Below are 23542 nucleotides of genomic sequence, written 5' to 3'. Positions count from 1 at the left end.
CTGACTGACACTGCTGCTCCCAGGAGCTCTAAGAACTCTTAGACCTGACAATCAACATATCCTACAGGTATTTCCATCCCTGGAACCCATCCTTTGGTAAGCAACTGCCAGAGAAAAGGCACATCAGTTTTCATGAGCCATTTTACAAGAACATCTACAAAACTACGCAGACCTGTACTGAGCAGAGCAGTACAGTCTAATACCACGACAGTCCCCAAACAGAATACTCTGTTTCACTGCAGGAGACTGTGTGAAAATCAGGAAGGTTTTCCTATGGGTAGGTTGAGAATAATCAGGATAGAGGAGAGGATGACAGTTTTTAGAGGCTTTATTACTCTGTAAAAGAAGGCATCTCACTTCTTGCTGGTGCAGGCAAGAGGTTGGTAAAGGACCTGGCTTAGCCCTGGAGAAAGCAAGACAGAGATTACAAAACTGTTGCTTGTAGTCTCAGTTTAAGCCACAAACCTGCACAGCTTTCAGTGAAAAGGATTGTAATTGCTTCATCAGCAACATGAGCAAGCTACATAGGAAAGAAAAAGAAAGGAAGGGTAGATCCAGAGGGAAATAAATCTACACCAGCATTACCTTTCCCTACAGCTTGCTATTTATTGAAGAAGCAGCAAAAGCTCCAGCGCGCTTCAGAATACAAACGCTGACATGGAAATTCAGAGACCTGAACCACTTCCAACAGGGAAAATATACTGACCACAGTCTCTTTGGAGGTCAAACAAAATCAATAGCCTTTCTCTCCACTCTGTCTCTAAACTAAGCTTCTTTCAAAGACATCCAGAGAAAATGGATCATCTTTTGTTGTTGTGTGTGGTTTTGGGTTGGGCTTTTTTTAAGTGGTCAAACATTCACAGAAGCATAAGAAACTCCTTCCTCCCTCAGAATACTGAAAGGATTGTATAGAGGTCAACATTGCCCATCAGTTTTACTACACAATAGATGAGTTATCCACTTCTTGGGGAGGAAACCAAGCTGGAAGCCGCTTAGCGCTCAGTAAGAGAGGAAAAAATAAATCAATGCATTTGCTTGATTGGGGTACATTTAAAGCTGGTTGTCAATTAGTTCAACACAGTTCGCTGTTAGAGAGCACAACAATTTAGCCCCAGGAGCTGAAGTTTGCTGCATTTCCTCAGATTCCTCCTGCTGAGAGACAGATATTGGCTGCAGCCAGGTCAGGCACTGAGGAGGAGGAGTGAGGCTGAAGGCACAGCCACAGAGTGAGAGCTGCTGAGAGGGAGGCTGACATCAGATGCAGCCAGGCTGGTGACTGCTTCCTTCCATTCAAAGTACACAGCAAACTGGATTCATGTACAGAAAGGAGTAGAGATGATAGCTGGTTATCACACAGCATGCTCCTCCACTCCCCAGCACACACCTTTTAAGATAAACTACAGTTTATACACCCTTGTGCAGAGGGTATCATCCTTACCATGTAAGTGGGTCACCTCAAGCTGAGGGAAACGGCAGAAGGACTAAAGGAGCAGAACGCAAAACTTTGCCTACATCCAATTTTTTAAATATGAAAAATTCTGAAAAATATCAATTCAAAAAATCACAAAGGGGACAAACCACAAAAGACACTTCCTAAGGGTCCCACTGAATGCATCCAAAGGAGGACCACTGCACTCAGAGCAATGGATCACTGATGGCTTTACCTGCCAGTTCTGTTCTGACAATCAGTGTTGAAAGACACTCACCACAACACAAAACAATTCAGGCTGAGAAGGCTCTCCAGAGGTCACCCAGCTCAACCGTGTGCTCTGAGCAAGACCATCTGGGCTAGAAACTATCACTCCTTAGCTGTGCTCCAGCTCCCCTGCAACAGGAGGGGGATATGGTCTGTCTTGATAACAGACACCAACATAGGGGCTTTCTGAGACAGCTAACATCTCGATTTGAGCCCACCTCAAGGTTGTGGTTACTGTGTCACAGATGTGGCTGGAGAGGGACAGACATATCTGCAGCTGACTTGGGCCCCAGCACCAGCAGCACTGAGCACAGACCTCAGCAGGGCAAGCTGTCTACAGCCAGGATCGTGAGCCTCTGCTGCCCCTGCAGCCACTGTGAGACCTGTTTACCTAATGGGCATCCCACACTGCTGATGTTTGCTGCTGTTAGTACGTATACAACCTATGTTCAAGCCACTCTCTGTCTCTGACTCCCCTTCAAGCACAGCAGATGTGCAGCGCCAACATCCCGACTCCTCTGCTGCCCTGCACTCACATGTGCCCCAGGAAGGAGGGTTTGTTCCACCAGCCCACGTAAAGGCCAGCTCATTTCTGAGTGAACGTATTTAGCATCTTATAACTAGGATCTTAGCTACTTGTGCCCACACAGGTCTAATAGTTCCAGTGCTGGAAAATCCTGGCAAAGCTCAGAACAAGTTACAGCAATGGTGACCATCAAACGTTCACCCCAACCCCACATGGCTGCAGGAACAGACAAGGCTAGTGGCTAGAAACAAAAGTGCTGTTTCTTTGCAATGCTTTTTATCTCCCCTCCTCCAATCCCCCCAGGTGGGACAATTTACCCAGCGACTCCAGAGCTCTTACATGTGCTTGTTAGCACCCCCAAATTAGTAGGTGTAAAGTCAATATCCTTTTGCCTATTTACTCCTAATGAGTCACCAGTCAGAAACTTCACTTGAAAAAAACCGGTTACAAATGCAGATGCAGAAGCAAATGAAATAAAGGCAAGAATCACAAACGTTGCACAAAGACAAGGGGCTGGGCACACCACACAGCACCAGGCCATTGTCACTGGCTCAAACCTAACAGCTTTGATTTACCTCCCACCGGCTAAAATGGTTTGAAATGCAAGGTCTGAACAAAGGTGCAAGACACAGGAGGAATGGGAGGCACTGCTGGGCACTTAATCTCCTTTCAGTCTCACAGAGGAGCTCCAGGAATGGCTCTGCAGAAGTCGGTAGAGTCTCAGGAGTGTAGGAAAGAGGATAATCAGGCCTTGGCTGTAACAGAGATCCAGCCCTGTGATCCTTCCATGCAACCAGCAGAAACCTTATTTGGGATTTACACTGAAGTTACCTTTAGGCAAGCTCCTTCACTGCTGGAACCTGGGGCAACATCACTGATCCCAACAGGACAAGACCAGCTGTAGGCAGCTGCGATGTCCGCCCTCTAACTCAACACGATATGTGATCCGAAACCAGAAGCCCAAAGTGTTCCCCAGTCTGCCTCAGCACTCACCCCTGCAAAAACCTGCCAGAGCAGTAACAGTTCTGCAGCGGGGACACCCCTCACGCCCATACCCCACCCATGGCAGGCGTGGACACATTGTGAGCCTTGCAACTGCCAACAGCCAAGCACTCAGGACATTTAGACATTATTTTCTAGATTTATCTGGTGTTTATATGCCATCCTATTCCTATTATTTCCCTGCTGCTTCTCTACACTGAGGTCTTAACCACCTCCAGAGGCTGTCCCTTGATGCTACATCTCCCCTCTCACATTCAACCACCCATTTCCTCTCCTGCTTGTCCTTCCAAAAGCACTTGAGAACATCGGGTATAAACCAAACCGTGCCAGCCGCGCCAACTCGAAGCCAGGATCACAAACACGTCTCCTACCATATGCTCAAGCGTCACAGGCTTGCGTCACCATCATGCCACTCAGGCACAACATCCATTTCTTCTCTGTCCCACCAGCCCAGCTTTTGGATGAGATCCAGAAACAGCTGAGCAGCATCAGAGAACAAGGGCTCCTCTCCACAGGGCGACCTGGGGCCTGATCTTTTCAGCCAGCACAGCTGCCATCCAGTTGTTGGAGAAGAGCCAGAACGCATCACAGCTAGAAGGCGGCAGGGTCACGGCAGATGGCAGGATATTTTTCTTATTGCTTTGGGAAGAAAGGCACCCTTTTTGGCAGCTGCGAAGGCAGAGGAGGAGAAGGCCTCTGAGGCACACATTTCAGCCAGGAGAGAAGAGGGTAAAAGAAATCTGAGCACTACCCAGTCATTCTTCAAGCACAGCCACTCCAGGCAGCATCAGTAAAGCAACTACAGCAGAAGTCAGGGACATGAGGCTCAAGAGACATCGAGAAGGTCTCAGCTCCTACATCACCATAAAAGCATGAATTGGCTGATATGGGCATTCAGAAAATACCGAAAATTCATCAGGGACCAAAGTGTGCGCTATTTATTGCTGGCACACACAGCTCATTAACAGGGATGCTCAGAGAGCCACGCCACCATCTCCCTTCAACCCCAAAATGCTGGCTCTTCCTCACTGTAAGAAAAAATAGGGGATCTTTTTACTGGGCCTTCTCACTCCCTTTACTTCCAACTCGCCTTCCCCTTCTTGCGAGCGCTGAGACCGCAGACGCTCTACACGTGTTCTCCTCTGCATCTGACTGGCAGGCACTCTGGAAAATGCCAGTATTGGAACGGCCTGAATTCAGCGGTTTCTGAATGCTGATCGGACACTATTTCGTTCAAGCCACAGATAGTCATTTTTGGGGGGTATTTTCAGCTCCCTTTTTAGACTCTTACAGATTTCCAAGCGTCATGCATCAGCAATTTCTCCTCTTCACAGCTTCATTATTTTTCACCTTTCCGCCGAGCCTGAGGCTGGGTGCAGTTTTGTAGGGGCCTGGGCACTTCCCTGCTCTTCCAGACAGCCACGCAATGCTACTGGCGTTGTTAATGTTTGCTGTGCTCCACCTCGCAGCTGCGGAAATTCCTGACTATCTGGTTTTTAAAAGAGCTGAGGTGAAATCCGAGTGACTGAAGTCCCTTATTTTTCTGTAAATGTAACACCTTTCTTGAGGAAACCCCAATATGAAAACAGGAATGGTCTCACAGCATCTAAACCCACCAAATAATTACTCCTAACGAGGCCACCGATGTGGTCTCCATCACCACCATCTCTTTAGCGTCTCTCCATTTGCAAAGCTTTTATCCCACTGGCACACCACGAGGTCAGGGAACCGCGCAGCCCTTGCTCTGGGATGAGGAAGGGACACACAAGGACACTGAGAGGACAAAATTCGTGCAACTTGGTTATGCATGAGGAACAAAGGTCCTTCTGTCTCCACGGTCTGGAGGATCCAGCCTCAGTGTCCCACCACCCAAGCTTGGCAAAGTGGAGCAGGAGATGCTCCAGGTGAGTGATGTGGCCAACGCCGCCACCACCACCACTAAGTCTCCAGCAAAGCAAGCTACTGACTTTAGGAATCTCAAACAGCAACCTAGAGAGGTTCCATGGTATCTTCAAGTAGAAGGGTGCTCTTTACACATCAAGATTTGCATTTCCCATCCTGTCTTTAGTTAGGCATGTTCTTAATAGGGTTATTGACGCTTTTAATTTCCTCCAAACATTTCTTATGAAGGAAAAAACCTCATTGGCCACTTGACATCATGCACGGTGATGTACGCCAAAGGCAAAATGTACAAGAGAATTTGTTGACAATGTTTTCCTTCCTTCCTCTCCAATGTAAAAGCAATTAAAAATCCTTTTGAAAATGCAGGCTAGCCTATTTGTAGGGTTTAATTTTAATTGCACCCCAAGAACTGACTTGAATTCATGACTGGCCAAATGCTTAGATGTGGGAAAATCTCAGCACAAAACAAGGCTTGGTAACAGACACCAACACAGAAAAACTGCAATAAACCCAAAGGAGCTCTCTCAGCGTTTGTGTACAGAATTGCTCACGGCCTAGAAATACATTTAAAATTATGCAAACTTCTTCCAGAACTTCATCACAGAATCACAGAACGGTTTGGGTTGGGACGGACCTTAAAGATCAGCTCCCACTATCCCCCCACAGCCACCAGTAAAGATTTCAGATAAAAGTAATCATTAAACTAATACACACAGTGCATTTCCAGAGTCACGGAGGAGAATGGGAAGCCCTTAGACTGTGTGTGTGTTATTTCATCACAGCCAGGGAAGAACATATAGCAAAGCAGCTGCTTGAGCTTCATGGGAAAACACCATAAACACAGCAAGGCAGGAACAGATAGCATCATATTGACCTGTCTTCAGGGTCTGGCACTCACATTTTCATAAAGTGTCTAAGAAGATAAATCACTATACTAATAATATTTGTATTGATTATCTAAACTGAAGCAGCAATCGACTCCATTGTCTCACTTCCTCTTAAATTGCTCACAGATGGGATCCTATTTCCTATTCTGCATTTCTAATGGGAACACTTAAATCACAGCACAGAATTAGATACACACAAACTGTTAACAAAAACCCTTTTATGACTTGCATGAAAATAAAGATTTTTCACTTTGTAGCTCACTTTCCACTCCACAAAGAAATTAAAAATGACAAATTATCAGCAGACCTCTAAATTACTCCTTCTCATTATTTCTGGGTCCTAATATTTGCTGACAGACAGGCCTATGCTTTCTGAACCCCGATCAGTGGTTATGGAGACTTGAAGTTTGGACACAGAGCTAAAAGGGGATTTTTTTTTTCCATGAAAGTCAAGGCTCTTTAAATTATCTCAAGATCCAACAGTAGGGAAATCCAAAATCACTGTAATGTCAGAGGGAAAATAAACAACAGGTTCTGCTGTTACTGCAGGTACAAAACAAGAACTGCTGCAGAGAGAGATGGACTTCAGGTGTGAAGCTGGCTGCAGCAGGAGCTTGGGACAGCAGCTTCCAAAATCAAAAGTAAAGGAAATTGACAACAAATTCATTGTACAAAACAGGTTTGTCATGACTCAAAAAGCAAAAGGCTTGGATTTTTCTTCTGTAACTTCTCATCCTGTCTAAGCAAGCCTTTTCCCTACCGTGGCACAGAATACGGCAGAATAAAAACTAAAAATGTCTTCAATGTACAGATGGTTTGTATAAAATGCTTACAGCGTATTTTAAATGGAACCTCTCAGAGCCACCAGGAAGGTGAGGGCAGCCGAGGCCCCTCACTGCCCGGAGCAAGCTGGGAGCCCATCCCCACCTCCTGCCCCATCCACAGCCCAAGCTCTATCCCCATCCCCAGCTCCACCCCCATCCCCAGCTCCTGCCCCGTGCATGGGTGAACAAAGTCATGAGCTTCTGCTCATCTCCTCGCCTGCTTTCAAGGGACAACTTCGGCACTGCTCCACTGCAGATGAAAAGGGGAGATATTTCAAGGATAAAAAAATAAAGGTATTGGGGATTGTTGGGCAAGAAGGAAAAGCCCAGAGCCACAACACAGCAGCTGGATGGCGAAGGCTCCTCCAGCTCAGGCCAGTCCCCAGGACACATATGACTGTACAGCTGCCATGGTGAATAATCATCCCTTACGCTGAGGTCAGCTCTGCCCCCGGGCTAAGTAAGTGAAAATAAATGGTTTAGAAGATAAAAGGTCTTTTAAAAAATTTATTTGTCTTGTCGTCATGTCAAAACTTTAATGGGAAGAGACTGGAGGCAGCGATACGTTGGTTAAATGGGAAACAGCCATCCTGATGGTTCAGCAGAATAAATTACAAAGTGAATCCCAGCTCATGAGGGATTTGGGGCTGAGCTGCACCGGCAGACAACCCCTTGCACGCACCTGTCCCTGGGAAGAAAAGCAGATTGGAAATACACGTGGAAAAAATGCAGAAATACGGCTATATTTCATAAACCCCAAATGCTGCTTGGACTACATCTCCCCCCCTTCTTTCAGGTAAATTCTGCGCCTTCCAGCCACAATGAGTTTAGTTTTCCCTCCTGATCTTCCCAGGAGAGGGATCGAAATTAATTTAAACTATTCCAGGAAGGGAAAGGGTTAATCAGGTTTCCCAAGGCGGTTTGCTGTTCAGGTGCCAGAAACACCGAGGGGAAAGAATGACTTGCTAAAGATGGGACAATGGCACTGGTATTTTGCATTTGTTTCCAGGCTTTGAGATAGAACAAATGGGAGTCATTAGTGAAATGAGTTTAGGGAGTTCTAAATTAGCTGTCAGGCTGCCAAGCCTGAAGAAGTGCTATGTCAGCCATTAATTCTGGAGAACATAGGATTACCCAAACCTAGGAAGGAATCCTGCAAAACTGAGAGTCAATTAAAGGAGGCTATTCTGCTATAATAATATTTTCCACACATATTACACCTCCTCATGGAACAGAGCCCACTTCTACCACAAATGAAATCTCTGGCGGGATGGAGTGTGGCTGATGTCTAGACAGCTGTAATGTGCTCTCCATGGGCAGGTCCACTGGCATCTCATGGAAGCTCCAGCTTGAACAGAAGGTGGGGGCTGCAAGCTGCAGAGCACACCACCCAGGCTGGAGTGGCCCCAGGAAGGAGTCACCCATTTTTCCCCAGCTCCTTGCTTTCTCTGTACCACCCAAAAAAGCACATCTGTACGGGGTGTTCTGTCCCCAGCACGCCCATGACATGTGGAGGTAACACCTGGCATCTTGCACGCACACAACCTCTTGGGGTTCCTTCCCCCCTTGATCTACCTGACACCAGATGTGTCGACTGCTGGCAAACCGTAGTCTGTTAACCCCCCTAAACCTCCTGTCTCAGGAGCATCTCTGGAGTCCTGGGCTAAAACCCACTGAACCCAGGGGGAGTGTTTGAGGGGTTGTCACTGGCTCAGGGTCCAGCACTGGGGTGCTGAGGAGAGATATCCTACCTGTGCACCGCCCCTTGCACAGGGTGTCCTCAAACACAGCCTCTATGCTGTAGACTAGAAGGCACATAAATGAGAAGGTTTATAAAATAGAGGGTTTATAACCTTCTGGGGGAGCCAAGAGTGTTTTTTAAATTGTGATGGAATAGGTCCATGGACAAAATACCACCTGGAACATGCCGACTAGTAATGTACCTACCAGCACATCCCAGCCTTCAGGACATCCAAGCAAATTAAGGTTACCTCCACCGAGAGGGCAGTAAAGGGCTCTCACACCTCTCCCCTCTCTGCCGATGGCTATCACTGCTCGTTGCCCCGCAGGACAGCAGTAGCTGGGGACAAATTAAACCAAAAATCCCATGGCTGTGAAATACAAATAAGGCAAAAAAAAATGCCTTCACCCAACCAAGAGAGCTCTGTCTCCCCAACTGCGCCGGATACACAGATCGTGAACAAACAGGATAGAATGTCTTCTGCCTTTTGTGAAATGAAAATAAATGAAAGGATCTAAGGTTTCAGGTCACTGATCTCTCTCTTCCCTATCTGTACCATTTATCAGAGGTAGAATATAAAGGTTCCAGGTCCTTTTCTTTTTTTTGTCAGCACTTTAATGGTTGTTTTTCCCCCTTCCCCCTTTCATTTTCTGAATGAAAGGACCACTTAGGAACCTGTAAAGTAATAATAAGCTTATAACAGGAATATTGTTTTTCTGGGCCAGTGCAAACTCCTTCTGCATAGGTTGAAGAGATTAAAGTAAAAATGCAATCTGTAAATAGATCAGTCTTTTAATTAGTTTATAGTCTGTTAAGAGATAATATTTTGCTCACATAGATCGTCTATTATCTAAAGATCTCAGAGCACTTTAGGAACATCAATTAAGCCTTTAAAAAAAAACAACCTTGGGAGATAGGTAAGTGTATTTAGATTAATTAGTGTTGCTGTGAGCAGCAGGCATTATTATTAGATTCAATTTAGTCCAATAATTGACTTATCTGTTGATGGATTCTAATTCATCTGAGCAGGGATCAAATCCATCTGATTAAAAGGATTACATCGACTCAATTAATTCTATTAACTGACTTAATTTGCCATTTAATAATCTGACACACGGGGCCAGATCTTGATCCCAAAGAACGCATGAACCAAAAATTACACATCGGAATTATTATGCCAGCAAACCCATACATTACAGAGCATGTATTTTTCCTTGCACATGGCATTTGCACACCTGGATAAAACATTCAAGGGGGATTCCTCCAGCCCTGCAGCATCGTTCCTCCCTGAGCCAGGGCTGGCTGCTCATTCTGCAATACTCATGGTGGCTGCTTGGAAAGGAGCAATTCCCTGCCTGAGATCTGCCCCCTCCCTTCTTTTCTGGGCACTCTCTGCAATCAAGAGGTGAGAAGTTTTACAGAAGTCAATAAAACCTTGTAATAAAAGCAACTTCCCTTCAAAGGCAGGACAACCCTCCCATGCCAGCCATTTGGAAGTTAGGTATGTGAAAAAAAAAAAAGACAAAGAAAAAAAGCATCTCTTCACTTGGACACTGTTCTTTAACTAGTTGTGAATGTATGGGAAGAGAGGGGAAAGAGGTGCTAAAACGTTATTAGCTCCCCTATCCTTAAAACTGGCTAGTGCTAATGGCTGGTGATGAGCATTATGGACCTGACAGAGTTCCCCACGAGAACCCTGAGCCTGTGTGGCCCTCGCCTGATGTTATCTTCTCTTAATGGGACTGAGTTGTTGAGAGAATTCAGGGCTGGAGCCAGCTCACGGGCACCTTTTCTCACAGCTCTTGCCTTTTCTCAGACATTGGCTCTTGCCTGTCCTCCCAAAGCCTTCCCCAAGCCGTAATCCTTAGGCCATCAACCCACAACACCCCCACCATCGCCTCCCCGCCAGGAGGGACAGGGGTCAGGCAGTGCAGAAGCCGCGGGAGCTGCACTGTCTGCAAGGACGATGCAACCCAGGAGGCAGTGGGTACCCCCGGAGTGAGGCCTGGCTCTGGCACACCGTGCCAGCAGGGAGGCAGCCAGAGAGGGAAGGAGAGGAAAAGGACAAGGAGGACACACAGCCATCTGCTGCACGGGAGGAGAGGTGTCCTCCTCCAGATGCAGACCCGACTGGCAAGACGGAGATGTGGATCAAAAGTTTGCGACTGTTGAGATCCCCAGACTCCGTTTAAGCCTCTCTCTGGTCTTGATCAAAGGTTACTCCATAATAATGCCTCGGGGGGAGGGGTTCCTGGCACATAATGAACCCTGTGTCATTGCCTTTGTGTCCAGGTTTGGCTGTAACACAGATGGTTCTCACTCCAGTAACTCCGACATCTCTCCCCTCCATTATCCCAGAGAGGAGCTCTGCGTGGTCACATCCTGGACCGCCGTGTCCCACCTCACTGTCTCCCCGATTATCATGCTCTGAGTGTTCCCGTGCCAAGCAGGTCGATGAGCAGATTTCCATAACCTTTCAGCAGGGCTAGGGACGAGAAGGCTTCGCAGCCTGACGCCTCAGGGAGTTTGATGAAGAGGCGCGGGGAGGGAGCCGGGGCTGGTGTCGGCAAACAGCCCCCAAGGCCGGAGCACTCCGGGCTGTTCGAAGGACGCCAGCAACCAGGAGCGGGGGGCTTTGGTGGCGAGCAGGGATGCAGGCAGCAGGAGCTCCCCAGACGGGAAATCTCAGGCTCTGCCATGGTGCAGCATCGCCATCGGTCACGAGCACGCTCCTGCGCGCCGATTTGTTGTTCAGACACGATTGCATATGTATGAAGGGGACAAGATGGGCTTTGACACATAAATTAGCACTTGTCAGCTGCTCCCGGGCACACTTCCCTGCTGCACCCACTGTAAATGCCGCCTTCTTTCACGAAGAGGAAAACTCCATCACGGCACCTGACAGCCACCGCGGGCAGGAGCCTTGCCGGGGCGGCAGCAGCAGCACCCAGCGATTCGTTTACATATCAAACCTTATGAGAATGAATGCAATAAAGTGACACAATAATTAGCAGCCAAGTGGCACTTTCCCCTCCTGTTTTATCTGGAAATTTGGGAATGACAAAGGACAAGGTTGATGAGACCTCAGGGCAGGGCTTTCCCTGAGAGATGGGGTGACTCCACCCAAGGGCCGTGGGGGTTCACTTCACACCAGCCAGGTGCTTTCTGGCTGTCACGTCCTGTGGCACAGCTCACGCTGCTCCTCTGCCTCAGCAGTGGCCAGAGCTCCCCTCTATGCTCAGCACAGCCTGTGCCTCATCAGGCCTGAAGCTTCCTGAGGGATAAAACCATTCCCAGATTCTGCACTCCACCTCACCAGTGCTGCATATGAAAGCAATCTCACATGAATGGTCACAGAATCACAGAATATGCTGAGTTGAAAGGGACCCATAAGGACTGTCGAGTCCAACTCCTGACCTTGCACAGGCCCATCCCCAAGAGTCACCCCCTGTGCCCCAGAGGATCAGCCAAACCCTCCTGCAGCTCTGGCAGCCTTGGGGCTGTGCCCACTGCCCTGGGGAGCCTGGGCAGTGCCCAACCAGCCTCTGGGGGAAGAACCTTTGCCTGAGATCCAACCTGACCCTGCCCTGACACAGCTCCAGCCATTCCCTGGCTGTCCCTGGTCCCCCCAGAGCAGAGCTTAGTCCCTGCCCCTCCTCTGCCCCTCCCGAGGAAGTTGGAACTGCAGTGAGGTCTCCCCTCAGTCTCCTCCTCTCCAGTTGAACACATCAACGTGCACACCCCCCTCTGCAGGAACACATGAACATGTGGGGCTGTACGTCCCAAAGAGAAACAGGACGAGTGTTCTGAACAGCCCTAAAATCCTCACAACAACCAACCTGAGCAAAAGCATCTCAACCACAACCATCTCAAAACACACCAGAAGTACAGACTTTTTTGTCACTCGGCCTCAAGCAGCATTTCCAGCACACTGCTTGTGTGCAAATCACAATGAGAAGAGTTGAAGGCGCTGTTAGCGCCTGTATTTGTTTTCCTGTAAGATCCACATGCCCAGAGATTCAACTTGAGCTCTCTCAAAGCTCCTAAGGACTGCTTCATTTCAGCTCAAACCAAATATCCCTCCACCTGAAAACATGAGTGCTTCACTGAAGCACTGAGTTTGCCCAAACTCGAGCCCAAAGTTCATGGGGAAAGGACTTCTGCAATCACCAATTTGGGTATCATTTATGAATTGCAGAAGACACACCCTAATAACCCATCCCTTGAGCAGAAAAAGATTTTTCTCTTCAAGCACCATCATACACTAATAAACTGGAGCATGGCAGTATTTTGGGAACTGCCTGCAGCTGAGAGGCAGCTCCAACAGAACAAACCTCATGTTCTTAATCTGGAAAGGGTTTTTTTCCTTTTATTCTGCTTTTTATTGCTCTTATTATTTTTCTCTCAAGACGTTCTTTGCACAACATGCTGGATTAAAGCCTTTGACCTTCAATCTGGGGGATGCCAGTAAATATTCTTACCATATTTATCTCCGTCTTCTCCTTTGGCACTGATCCTCCTGCCGAGCACTTGGATGTGCTTCCCGCTTGTCCTGCTGTAGAGCTGATAGAGCCGAAGCTGCTTCCTGCTTACATCGTCCCTCGCTCGCGTCTGGTTCTCCACGTGTATCCGAAAATCCACATTCTCCTCGGCGGCAAACATCTGAGAGGGATGGGGAGTTGGGAGAGAGAAAAGAAAAGACCATGAACACAACAAGCCTCTTGGACAAGACTGCACACCAACCTGCCAAGGGGCACGTGGTGCCGAGGACTCAGATTTGGCTGCCCTTCGCTTGACAGCCGTGGCCACGGTATCAGGCACTCAGCGTGTAACTCTACCCAGAGCTGGCTCTCAACAGTAAACCAAACTTGAGGTTTTGCAATCAAACGGGGTTTTTTTTTAATAAAAACTTCTGTCTGGCCCTGCATTGATTTAATCCTGGTCAGCATGCTGGCCATAAATTAGCCTCTCCATTGCATATGCAAAACCTCTACCAGGTTACATGGACACGGACGGGAGAATGGGGATGGACAACCCCATCTCAGGGATTTGGTGCATCACCCTCAGCATCTGCACTGATTCCCCAGATTAGCTCCAGGGAGAAGTCAAAGGAAAAACTATCTGTGCTGCCCTTAGCAGACTGGGCTTGAGCTTTGCACAGGCATGAAATCTACTGCAATAAAAGTGTCACAGGCACTCTTCAGCTTAACTGTTTCACCAGCTCTGCCCTTCAGTGAAGCCAGCTCACTGGTGATTGTCTGTGAATGCATTTCTGTCCACCTCAACTGGACCACGGCTTGGGGAGAGATCACAAGGAATGGTGAGAGTCATGTGCCACTGCACACCGTGATCAGCAGGGGTGTGATTGCCTCAGCCACCTCATCTGTCTCTTCTGGCCAATGCAGTAAACTAACCTTAGTTCACTACAGCCTTAAAATATTACCAGAAACTTTTTGTTTAGTTTCCTATCTTAACTATTCTCAAAAATCATCAAAACAGGATTCCTGCTCTTGCTTCCATGAGTCATCCTGACTTGCCCAAGGTCCAAGTACCTGACAGCCCAGATGTTCTCAAGATGCCCTCCCAAAGGGGAGCCTGGGCAGCATGCACCCTAAAGCACTTCACACCCAAACAGTATGAAAGCCCAAAAATCGCTCCATGATCTGTCCATCTGTGATCTGTGGAGCATCTGCACCATAACATCCACGCTGCCCACTCCAAACTCACAGATGGACAACATTTTGGTAGCAGACTCCCTTCACAGGACAATAAATCATTTAGGAACATGGGACTCTTGTCCTCCTGTTGGCCTGCAAGCAAGTGTTCTAATGTATCAGTGTGGGGAGGGAGCAGGCGATGCAAATGAAAAAGGCCAATAAATCCTTCTTCAGATCCATTCCAGACTAAAACACATAAGAGCAAGTGGCCACAACACATGAAACAGCCCCACTTCAGCCTCCTGCATATATCATCTCATACCAGCAAATACTTCGAAGTCATACACTCCCTGAAAGTCAAAACCTCAAAAGAACTTTTCAATTATCAAGGGGACAACCAGGCCTGCAGCGGGAGGAAAACTTCAGGCCGGCAGTGCTGCTCAGCACCAGACCTTCACTAAGCAACCTGAACCAAAACACCACATTCAGCACAGTGGCCACAGCAATGAGGTTCACAGTGATGTTGCACGATTGCCTTTGGTGCCATTATTAAATGCTTGGATTCTGCTATTTGAATTTTTGGAGGGAAAGTGATTTAACTCTTTTTTGCTGTCAGAAGCCCGTAGGGAGCTGAAGGCATGGGCACAGGTTGGGCAAAGGGAGGTTCAGGGTGATGCCAGGTCTAAACAGACATTCATGGAGTTGACAGAAGTTACAAGGGTTACAATATTTCCCACTGTCAGAAAATAGCACAGCCAGAAGCTGTGACCCAACACTGAGGGTGTGAGAGGAGAAGCAGCTATGGCACCTGCCCAGAAGGCACGGTAGGATGGCACAGTGGGATGCTGACAGAGTTCTTTCAGTATGGAGCTGAGTTCTGCTCGCTCCGCTCTCTCCAGGCACCATGGCAAGCAGGACTTGGCTTTTGACAGAAATAATATTAATGTCTTTTTTTTCCTTCCTACATGTCTTCTTGCTTTCTTTTCAAATGCCATTGTTGCAAGGGATGTTAAACTACCAAGCCCAGAGATGTTCCAATCATGCTGACAGTCTGCCTCATGCCCACAAAGCAAGACTATTTGCAGTTAAAATTCTGGCTCCGTCATTTTAAGATTTAAAACAGATTTTAAATCAAGATGACGTCGTTACATTGCTTTCACCACATGTTAATGAATTTCACATTTTTCTAGGAAAAAAACCAAAACAGGTGGGATCTGAAGTGGGGGGAAGGGCATGTTGCTTTGCTTTCTTAGAAACTCCCAACAGAAAAGGCAATCTGTTTTCGAAAACATGTTTTAATTCTCTTCTAATTGTCTCGGGAGCACTCACACTGCAGAGGCCCCAGCCCGCAGCTGCAGTGCCTGGGTGGACTGGGGAGCACCCACGGAGCATCCTGCACTGTGCTCAGCCCCAAACACATCTCCAACACTCCTACGCATGTTTGTCACCACTGTCCTGCCTAAGAGCAGCTATTTAAGCTTTGCAAGAAGGGCACATCCCCCTGGCAGCGCAGGGGGATGACATCTCCTCTTCCCCCAGCCAAGGACATGGCTGGCACCACCCACAGCCCAACACTTCATCCAAGCCCAGCAGCAGCTTGATGCAGGAATCAGCAGGCGACACTGACCCCCGAAATACAGTCAGCCCAAGTGTGTATCAGTCCATCACTTCTCCAGCAACAGGCCCAGCTCTGACCTAGGCAAAGAAATCCTGGAAGAAGAACGCACTACAGGTTCCCCTTGCAGCTGACCTGTCCCCTGGCCAAGAAGCTGTGGTCCAGAGCAGCAGTGAAACCACCCGGATTTAGCTGCCTGTTTAAAGATAAGCTCATGCTTAACCACTCTGTGGAAACAGGATGCTCTGCTGGAGTGTGGCCAAGGGGAATTAGCTGTGCCAGCCTGGGCTGCATCTGGCCTGCAGCAGAGAGCATCAATACCCGAAAACAAAATTTCATGCAGTGTTGATTTCATGAGACAAAACCTATTTGATCACTGCTGAAATCCACTCTCACAGGATCCCTGCCCTACAGAGCACACTCCCTCAAGCAGCGAACTTCTCTGAGATAAAAAGGTCCATTTATATATATACCATAAGAGAGACTCTCTTCCCTAAATCTCAAAAAAATTAGTAACATATGTCTCCTTCAGCAACCGATCACCAACACTCAGTCAAGAAGTACAAGTACATTCACCCCCAAATATATTTCCATAACAATCATAAAAACAAATGCAGAAATGCCTTTAAGTCCCTTAAACTTAAGGGCTTTCACCAAAGCAAAAGGATTTTTTTTTCCTTTTTTTTATACTGTTGATATGTTGTGCTGCTTATAAAGATATCATACACAAAGGGACCACCATCTTTTTTTGGCCTTTCAATCTGATCATCCACGTGTCCACGCAGTAGGCAGCAAAACCCACAGACTGGATCCAGAGCTGCACACAACAGATTGCTGAAGGGAACAGCTGCTTGCACCTTCTGCCTCCTGACCAGCACCACGCCCTGTGGGACATTCTCCAGGGACAGGAGGCAGGACTCCCCCAGCATTTTGGTGGGATTTGAAGTTGTATTATGGTCTGGTTTGCATCTATCCAACTGGCATGGGCCTCTGTCTATGCACAACAACTTCAACGTCTCAGGATAGTGGTTTCACATAACTCCATCTCATTCTTTGGTAACAGATCTGCAAAATCCCAGTCGTTAAATCAGAGCATCAAATTTGGTTTAATTTTCACTCTTGCTCTCTTTCTCTTTTCCATCAGTTCCTTATCCATTTATTAGTTATTTGTCACTACACCTTTCAGTGATAATATACAGCTACAAAGACATCCTAAAAACACACTTGGCAATACAGAGCTTATGCAAGAGAATAAACAGCATTCCTTTAAAAAACAACTATCACCTCAAGCCACTGATGCATCAGAAACACCTCACACCTGAAAAGAAGCAGCTCTCCCTCCTCTGTTGTCCTTGTCCAATCATTCGAGGTAGGTGCACTTAGTCCTACCTCCTTTCCAAACAGCCACCAGAAGCAGAAACGACATCTGTCTTCAGCAAGTCCACATGGGAGATTTTCCAGTGATTTTTTGCCAAATGATTCTTACACAATGAGTAGTTTCATTTTAAATGGCTTTACAACAATCCTTCAGCTTAAAGAATGACTCCCCTATTTGTTAAATCCCAGACACAGGGTGAGGGAAAGACCATTTTGCTGATGCCACCCAAGGTTTCACTACACAGCAATCCAAGAAAAGCCTCCGACAGCAGCGGTGTCAGTCCCGCACGGGCTGTGCCCCATCTCCGCACTCACGGATGCCTCGTGTGAACAGAGAGCAAGTCCAGCCCCACCAAGGTCAATGAAATCCCCACTGTGCCAAGCCACATTCACAGGATTTGGCTTTCCACCCAATCAACCTCCATGCACTTAGGATTTTCTACTTTGAGCTTTCCAGTAACAGGGGATGTTAATCTGTTGTTGTTCATGTCATAAAGCATTACAGTATGAGATGTCCAAGGCCCACAACATGGCCAAGTTAGCTGGGAGTTGGACTTCAGAATTTCCTGATGTTTTTGCTATTTATGCTACGGAGCCTCCAAGCCTCAATGGAGAGCAAACCATTTGTTATTCCCCCAGCTGAATCAGGAATACAAAATCCCTCTCGCTAAGGGCCGTACCGATTGCAAAAGATAAACAGATCGTGCTATTCAAAGTCCTCTCAAACCCCATCTGATAAGCAGGAAATACTTATTACCTTTCAGCCATCAAATCAACCCAATATTAATGATTTTCTCCATGACCTTCTAAACACATGAAAGTTCACTTGATAAGGCCAACAAGAGGATATCCAAGACAGATCTTTCTCAAGTCCTCAAAGGCAAGTAACAAACCACTTTGCTTCCATGACTTTGGCAAAATTCCTGTATGCCAATTACAGAAGGGTTTGCTAGCTCACCATGACAGCCATCCTCAGCATACAGTGAAACACAATGCACTCCTTATTTGCTGCTTTTTCCTCCACTTAGCTGCAAAGTCAATCCATAGCCAAGATATTGTTACCTTTGTGTTACAGAGCCTAGTCCAGAGCCAGGCAGAAGTGGATGGGCACTGCTTGGGCGTAGTCTCTTCTTTGGGCTTAGAAGCACAAATTAGAAATTCATTTAATGCAAAGCAGCTCCATGTTCAGATATGCAGAAGGAAACCAGAGTGAAGGGAGTGGGCACTTTGGAGTGAAGCTCTGCACGTCCAGTGGGAGAGAGGCTATGGCACAAGAGTGCCAGAATCGCACCAATGCAGCTAAGCCTTGCAAAACAACAGAACTTAGAGATTTACTTTGGTGTTTGTTTCCTCCTGCTGCCCATGGAAAAATATTTTTTCCTTAGAAAGTAAATATCCAAAAAGCTAAGCTGCACTCTGAGTCTTGGGAGATGTCACTGTGGTTGGTGACTGCGCACCCTCTGGGATGCACTGAGAAAGGGCAGCACGGTGCACCGTGGAAGCAGTTGTTCAAAATGATGCAGATACGAGATTCCACAAAAGATTCCACCAATGGCGTTTACAAAGCACCTCACTTGAAACATTTTTTGATTTTTCTTTTTGGTGAGAAAAAATATTTCATTGGACACGCATGAATGTCCCATTAAAAACCCAGAGGCCAAAAGATCTCACTCCACAAGAGCTGTACCACTTTACAGATTGTCCACAAATTAGGACATGAACCATTTTTGTCTTTGATTCCTTAGAAGTCTGTTTCAGAAACACTTCACTAATATTATCTGCCTTCATTTTCTACCTCGTATATTTACCTCCAGTTTACAGTTGTTTACTCTATGTCCTGGTTCCAGCCAAGACAGGGTTAAATTTTTTGCAGCAACCAGGAGGGGGTGTGGCCAGGACCCAAACATTAGGCTATACCACCTCATGTCATTGCCAAGGGCAGGAGGAAGAGACTCTCTTCTGAGGAGAAGGGGGCAGCGGGGCAGGCTGGCACCAGCTGTGGTTGTGTTGAGTCAGGCTGGTGAGCATTTTGCATGTGAGCCACTTTCTCTTTCGTACACTTTTGCTGTTAATATTGTTGCTGTTACTGGTCCTTTTCTTATCTCATTGCTGTTTCCAGTAAATTGTTCTTATCTCAACCTTTTGTGCCTCCAATTGCCCTCTCCGGCCACACACGGGGGAGGAGGGGGTTCCGAGGAGGGGTAGGAGGAGGGAGCGGCAGTGTGGTTTGGAGAGTCTCAGTGGAAAAACTAAACTGGGGGGTATCGTTCCTAAACCATGACACTTTTAGTAACAGTGTCCTTCAGCTTGAATAATACTTTTGCCCCTTGTGCTTCTCCTTGCAATGCATTCAGGCTATTCCCCTTCTCTGCTCTCTTCCCAACCTCCATTTCACCGTGCTGCAGCATGAAGAAAGCCAAGAACAGACCATCTCCACCTCCCCTCCACCTCACAGAGGGGCTCCTGCCTGCAAAGAGGACGGGTGCCAAGCTCTCCCTTGGCATGGGCCCATGCAGGAGATGTTGGCCCATCACAGCGAAAAACCCAGAGCTCTCCCTGCTCCTGCACAGATAGGCTCTGGAACTGAGCCCCTCATTGCTTGGACTTGAGTGTTTTCAAGTTGCTGCAGTATGTGAAATTCAAGGCAGTTTGCTCACTCTTAATTGAAGTGCTTGTAGGGATGGAGCTGGAAAGGAGAAGGAAATGGGGTGATAAGGGGGTCAAGCCTGCCCGTCCCTTTGAATTTCAGATATGTTAAATAAGAACCAAAGGAAAGATGTTTCCAGGGCTTGGAAAAGGGGACATGCAACTCAGTGAGGTGACACATACTTGGATCCAAAAGCTGTTCTGCAAGCGAAGCCTCTTTTCCTCCAGAGAGCTGCCTGCTACATTCAGAGGCAGATTAAATCTCCTCAGGTAGTGTCAGACCTCTGTTCTTTCTGAAACACACAGCCTCTGAGAAATACAGCTATTGCTCAGCCACACTCCCCAGCAGCTCCTGAGATCCCACCAGCTGTCCAAGCCATGGATCACTGCTAAAGCAACGCATCCATCCACCTTCAGGTGGCAGACACAGTGTTACTGAACCTGGTATGAAACCAGGAGGAAGGGAGGATGGAGTGCCAAAAAACTGGAACCTGAGAGTTTCAGGAAATGAATGTTTTATGGCCCATCAGCCAATATTTGACCGTTTTCTAGAGAAAGATGATGCCACCTTCAAAAAAAACAAGTTTCCCCTTTTCCCCTTTTAATGATGGAATGAGCCGTAGCCAGAACTGTGAAAACACACCATTGGTGAGATGGTGACATTTTAAACTTGCTCCACCCTGGGAAATGGTTCATTCTGAGGAGGAGCAGGCTTTCAGCCTTGATTAATGGCTTTTAGAACCCCAGCCGTCCAGTCAGCGCTGCCCACACTGCACAGCGCTGCCCAAGTGCTGCAGTGCAGCTCTCAAATGCCCCACCACCCCCATCCTCCCCATCTTCACCTGCATCTGCCTGTTCTCACCAACTCAGAACCAGGTCACTGCCAGCAGCCCCTAGGTCACATTACTACTGCCATCCATCCCCACGAGCAGCCGCAGCTCAGCAGCCCTAACAAGCCAGCCCACCCTCTGGCACCTGCGCTGTGTTGTGGTGCAGCAGCACCAAAGGGGCCAAGACAGAGCCACCTCCCAGCACAAAAAGGCAGCTCTTTCCCAGCTGGGACCAGTTCCTGCTACCTGCGCTGACCAAAGCAAACAACCCCGTGCATCTCAGCTGAGGGAGATCTGCAGGACGCCACCACTTGCCACGAGCTCTCAACAGTTTTGAGTCCCCAGAAGTACAATTCAGATCTTAAGTCTTTTTATTATTTTCTCTAGTTGAAATATATCCTTTTTTTTTTGTTTCGTTTAGTTAAGGGCTGGTGTTATTTTACCACAGCAATCCATCAGGCAAGGAGCAAGCAGGGCTCTTTCTTTCTTCCTTTCTTTCTTTGTCTTTCTTTCTTTTTTAATGCTTGTTATATCTCTGCTATATACTTCCTCTCCACATAGAAATATCCCTTCAAAGCTTGATATTATTGAGCAGCTTTCAACCATGCCCAGCAGAGCCATGTATTCTCTGCATTTGTCTGGCCTTTGTTTCTAGGAATGAAATACCAATGGCTGAACAGTGTGACTTCGTTTCACTCCTTCATTCCAATACTTGTTCTATTTCTATCCCACTGGGTCAAACTCACCTATTGTGAGACCTCACCGATTTCAATTACATCAGGGATTAATTTGTTCCATTGCGTTGAAGCTGTTAATACAATCCTGGCTGGCTCTAGATTAGAAAAGGCACGGTGAGACCTCCCTCGCAGGCAGTGTGTTTAACAGCAGTCTTGATCTTCAGTTTTGTTCGGCAGTGGGGTGGTTTTTTCTTCCCTTTGTGCCTCTTTGCCCCTCTTTTCACAATCTTCCCCTTCCTTTTTAAATTGCCCTTATCAGAACTGGGTGGTCCTTCTGACTTTCACTGTGACTGGCAACGTGTTGCCTGCCAGAGCCGCTGCCCAGGGCTTGCGAGGGAGGTCAGCGCTGGAAGGACGGTCCGACCTGACACCACACAGATATGACCACTCCAGCTTTGGCACCTCATCTCCCCCAGTACTGGATTTCGGAGGGTCACTGCAGGTCCCCATGGACCCAAAGGGAACTGCAGGTGCTCAGTTCTGCAGCTCCAACCTTGGCCAACTGCCTGTCGACCGAGGTCTCCAGGGGAGAACGGAGATGCTCCGTGTGGGAGATGGACACGCTGACATGTGTGTTTGTCAAGTGGCTCTGGCTGTCCTGTCCAGGATTCCCAAACTGGGACACAAGACCGTGACAGAGCTTTAAAATGTCCCTGTGGTCTCATAGGACATCTCTGATATCAGTGATATGACAGATCCTGACTCAAAATTGTGCTTATTCATGTGATTTTGTCTCAGGGGGAGACGCCGGTGCAGGGCAACTCAGGGCCTGCGTCAGTGCAAAGCAGTTCAGCTCTGCTTGAGTGCAACAACTCCCTCCCACAAAATCCACTGCTTTTCATTTGAAAAAGAATCCAACCATATCTTAGCGAACTGTATTTTTGGGAAACAATGTGATGATTCCAGAATAATAAGAACAAGAGTTTCAAGAGATAAGCAGAAGGAAAATTAGAGGACATTAAAATCAAACAAACAGCTCAACAAACATATTCCTCTCACGCTTACTGAATCCATTAAATTTCCATGGTGGTTTCTTGAGGTCACCTCAGGCTTCCATGGGGCAGCTCTGTGCAGCCTGAGCTACAGGAGTTTGCAAGCATTAATGCTGGAGCTGTCAAACTCAACAGACAGAATTTGGACAGGCTGGGTTCCAGAGCTCCAAATTTGTTCCCATGTTCAGCACCCAGTTTTCCAAAATGTACAACATTCTCATTTACTACTGCACTGTTTAATTTTTTTTTATTGGAGAAAACATAGCAATAAGCTGGACTAGTATCACCCAACTGTTTATTTAACTCTGCCACTCACCTTAGACCTTGGCAGAGCCATCCAGGGACAGGGTGAAACCCCCACTGCCCCACCTGCCATCTCCCAGTCCAATCACCCACTCAAGTCTCACCCCTTTGGTGCCAGGTATTCCCTGGACAGCACTTCCTTGTACCTGCCTGGCTTGGACGTGGATGGTGTCTGATCATGGCAACCCAAGTCTTGGTGCCAGCAGAAACCCTCACACCTCCACAGCCCCGAGACCTCCCTGCACGTGCATTGCTCTGGACACAGAATCACAGAATGCTCTGACCTGGAAGGGACCCACAGGGATCATTGAGTCCAACTCCTGGCCCTGCCCAGGACACCCCAACAATCCCACTCCATCCCTGAGAGCGTTGTCCAAACACTCCTTGAGCTCTGGCAGGTTTGGTGCTGTGCCCACTGCCCTGGGGAGCCTGGTCAGTGCCCAACCACCCTCTGGGGGAAGAACCTTTTCCTCAGATCCAACCTAAACTTCCCTGACACATCCTACCATGAAGATCAAACTCACCCTGAGACACACAGCCCATGGAGAAAAGAGAGGATAGGCTCTGGATGATGTGTTACACTCCCAGCAGCTCTCACAGTCCTGATCTACAAAAATTACTGCTTCCTCAACCCTTAGCTCTTCAAAATATCCCCCTCTATGGTTGAAATCTGCCATGGTTTCTTCCAGGTGGTTTTGCTGGGGATGGGCTAAGCTCCCATTGCTGCCACTTCACCACAGTCATTTCCAGTGCTATCAAGTTCAGTGAGGGCAAACCAAAACCCTAAACAATTCCCCCCCTTCGTGC

The 23542-nt window shown here is 47.5% G+C and overlaps 1 protein-coding gene across 1 annotated transcript in view; it reads right to left on the bottom strand.

The window, feature by feature from the left end:
• Window positions 1-23542, bottom strand: part of FGF18 (fibroblast growth factor 18) — a 72993-nt gene that overhangs the window by 30542 nt on the left and 18909 nt on the right. The window contains exon 3 of the mRNA XM_027740819.2: window positions 13060-13240. Within this exon, the coding sequence (XP_027596620.1) occupies window positions 13060-13240 (181 nt within the window). The remainder of the gene's footprint in view (window positions 1-13059; window positions 13241-23542) is intronic.

This window comes from Pipra filicauda, unplaced genomic scaffold (genome assembly GCF_003945595.2).
Source record: "Pipra filicauda isolate LSUMZ 115617 unplaced genomic scaffold, ASM394559v2 scaffold373_size706493_pilon, whole genome shotgun sequence".
Classification (NCBI taxonomy): Eukaryota; Metazoa; Chordata; class Aves; order Passeriformes; family Pipridae; genus Pipra; species Pipra filicauda.
Note: the sequence above shows the minus strand (reverse complement) of the source record. Positions and strands in the feature narration are given on the sequence as shown.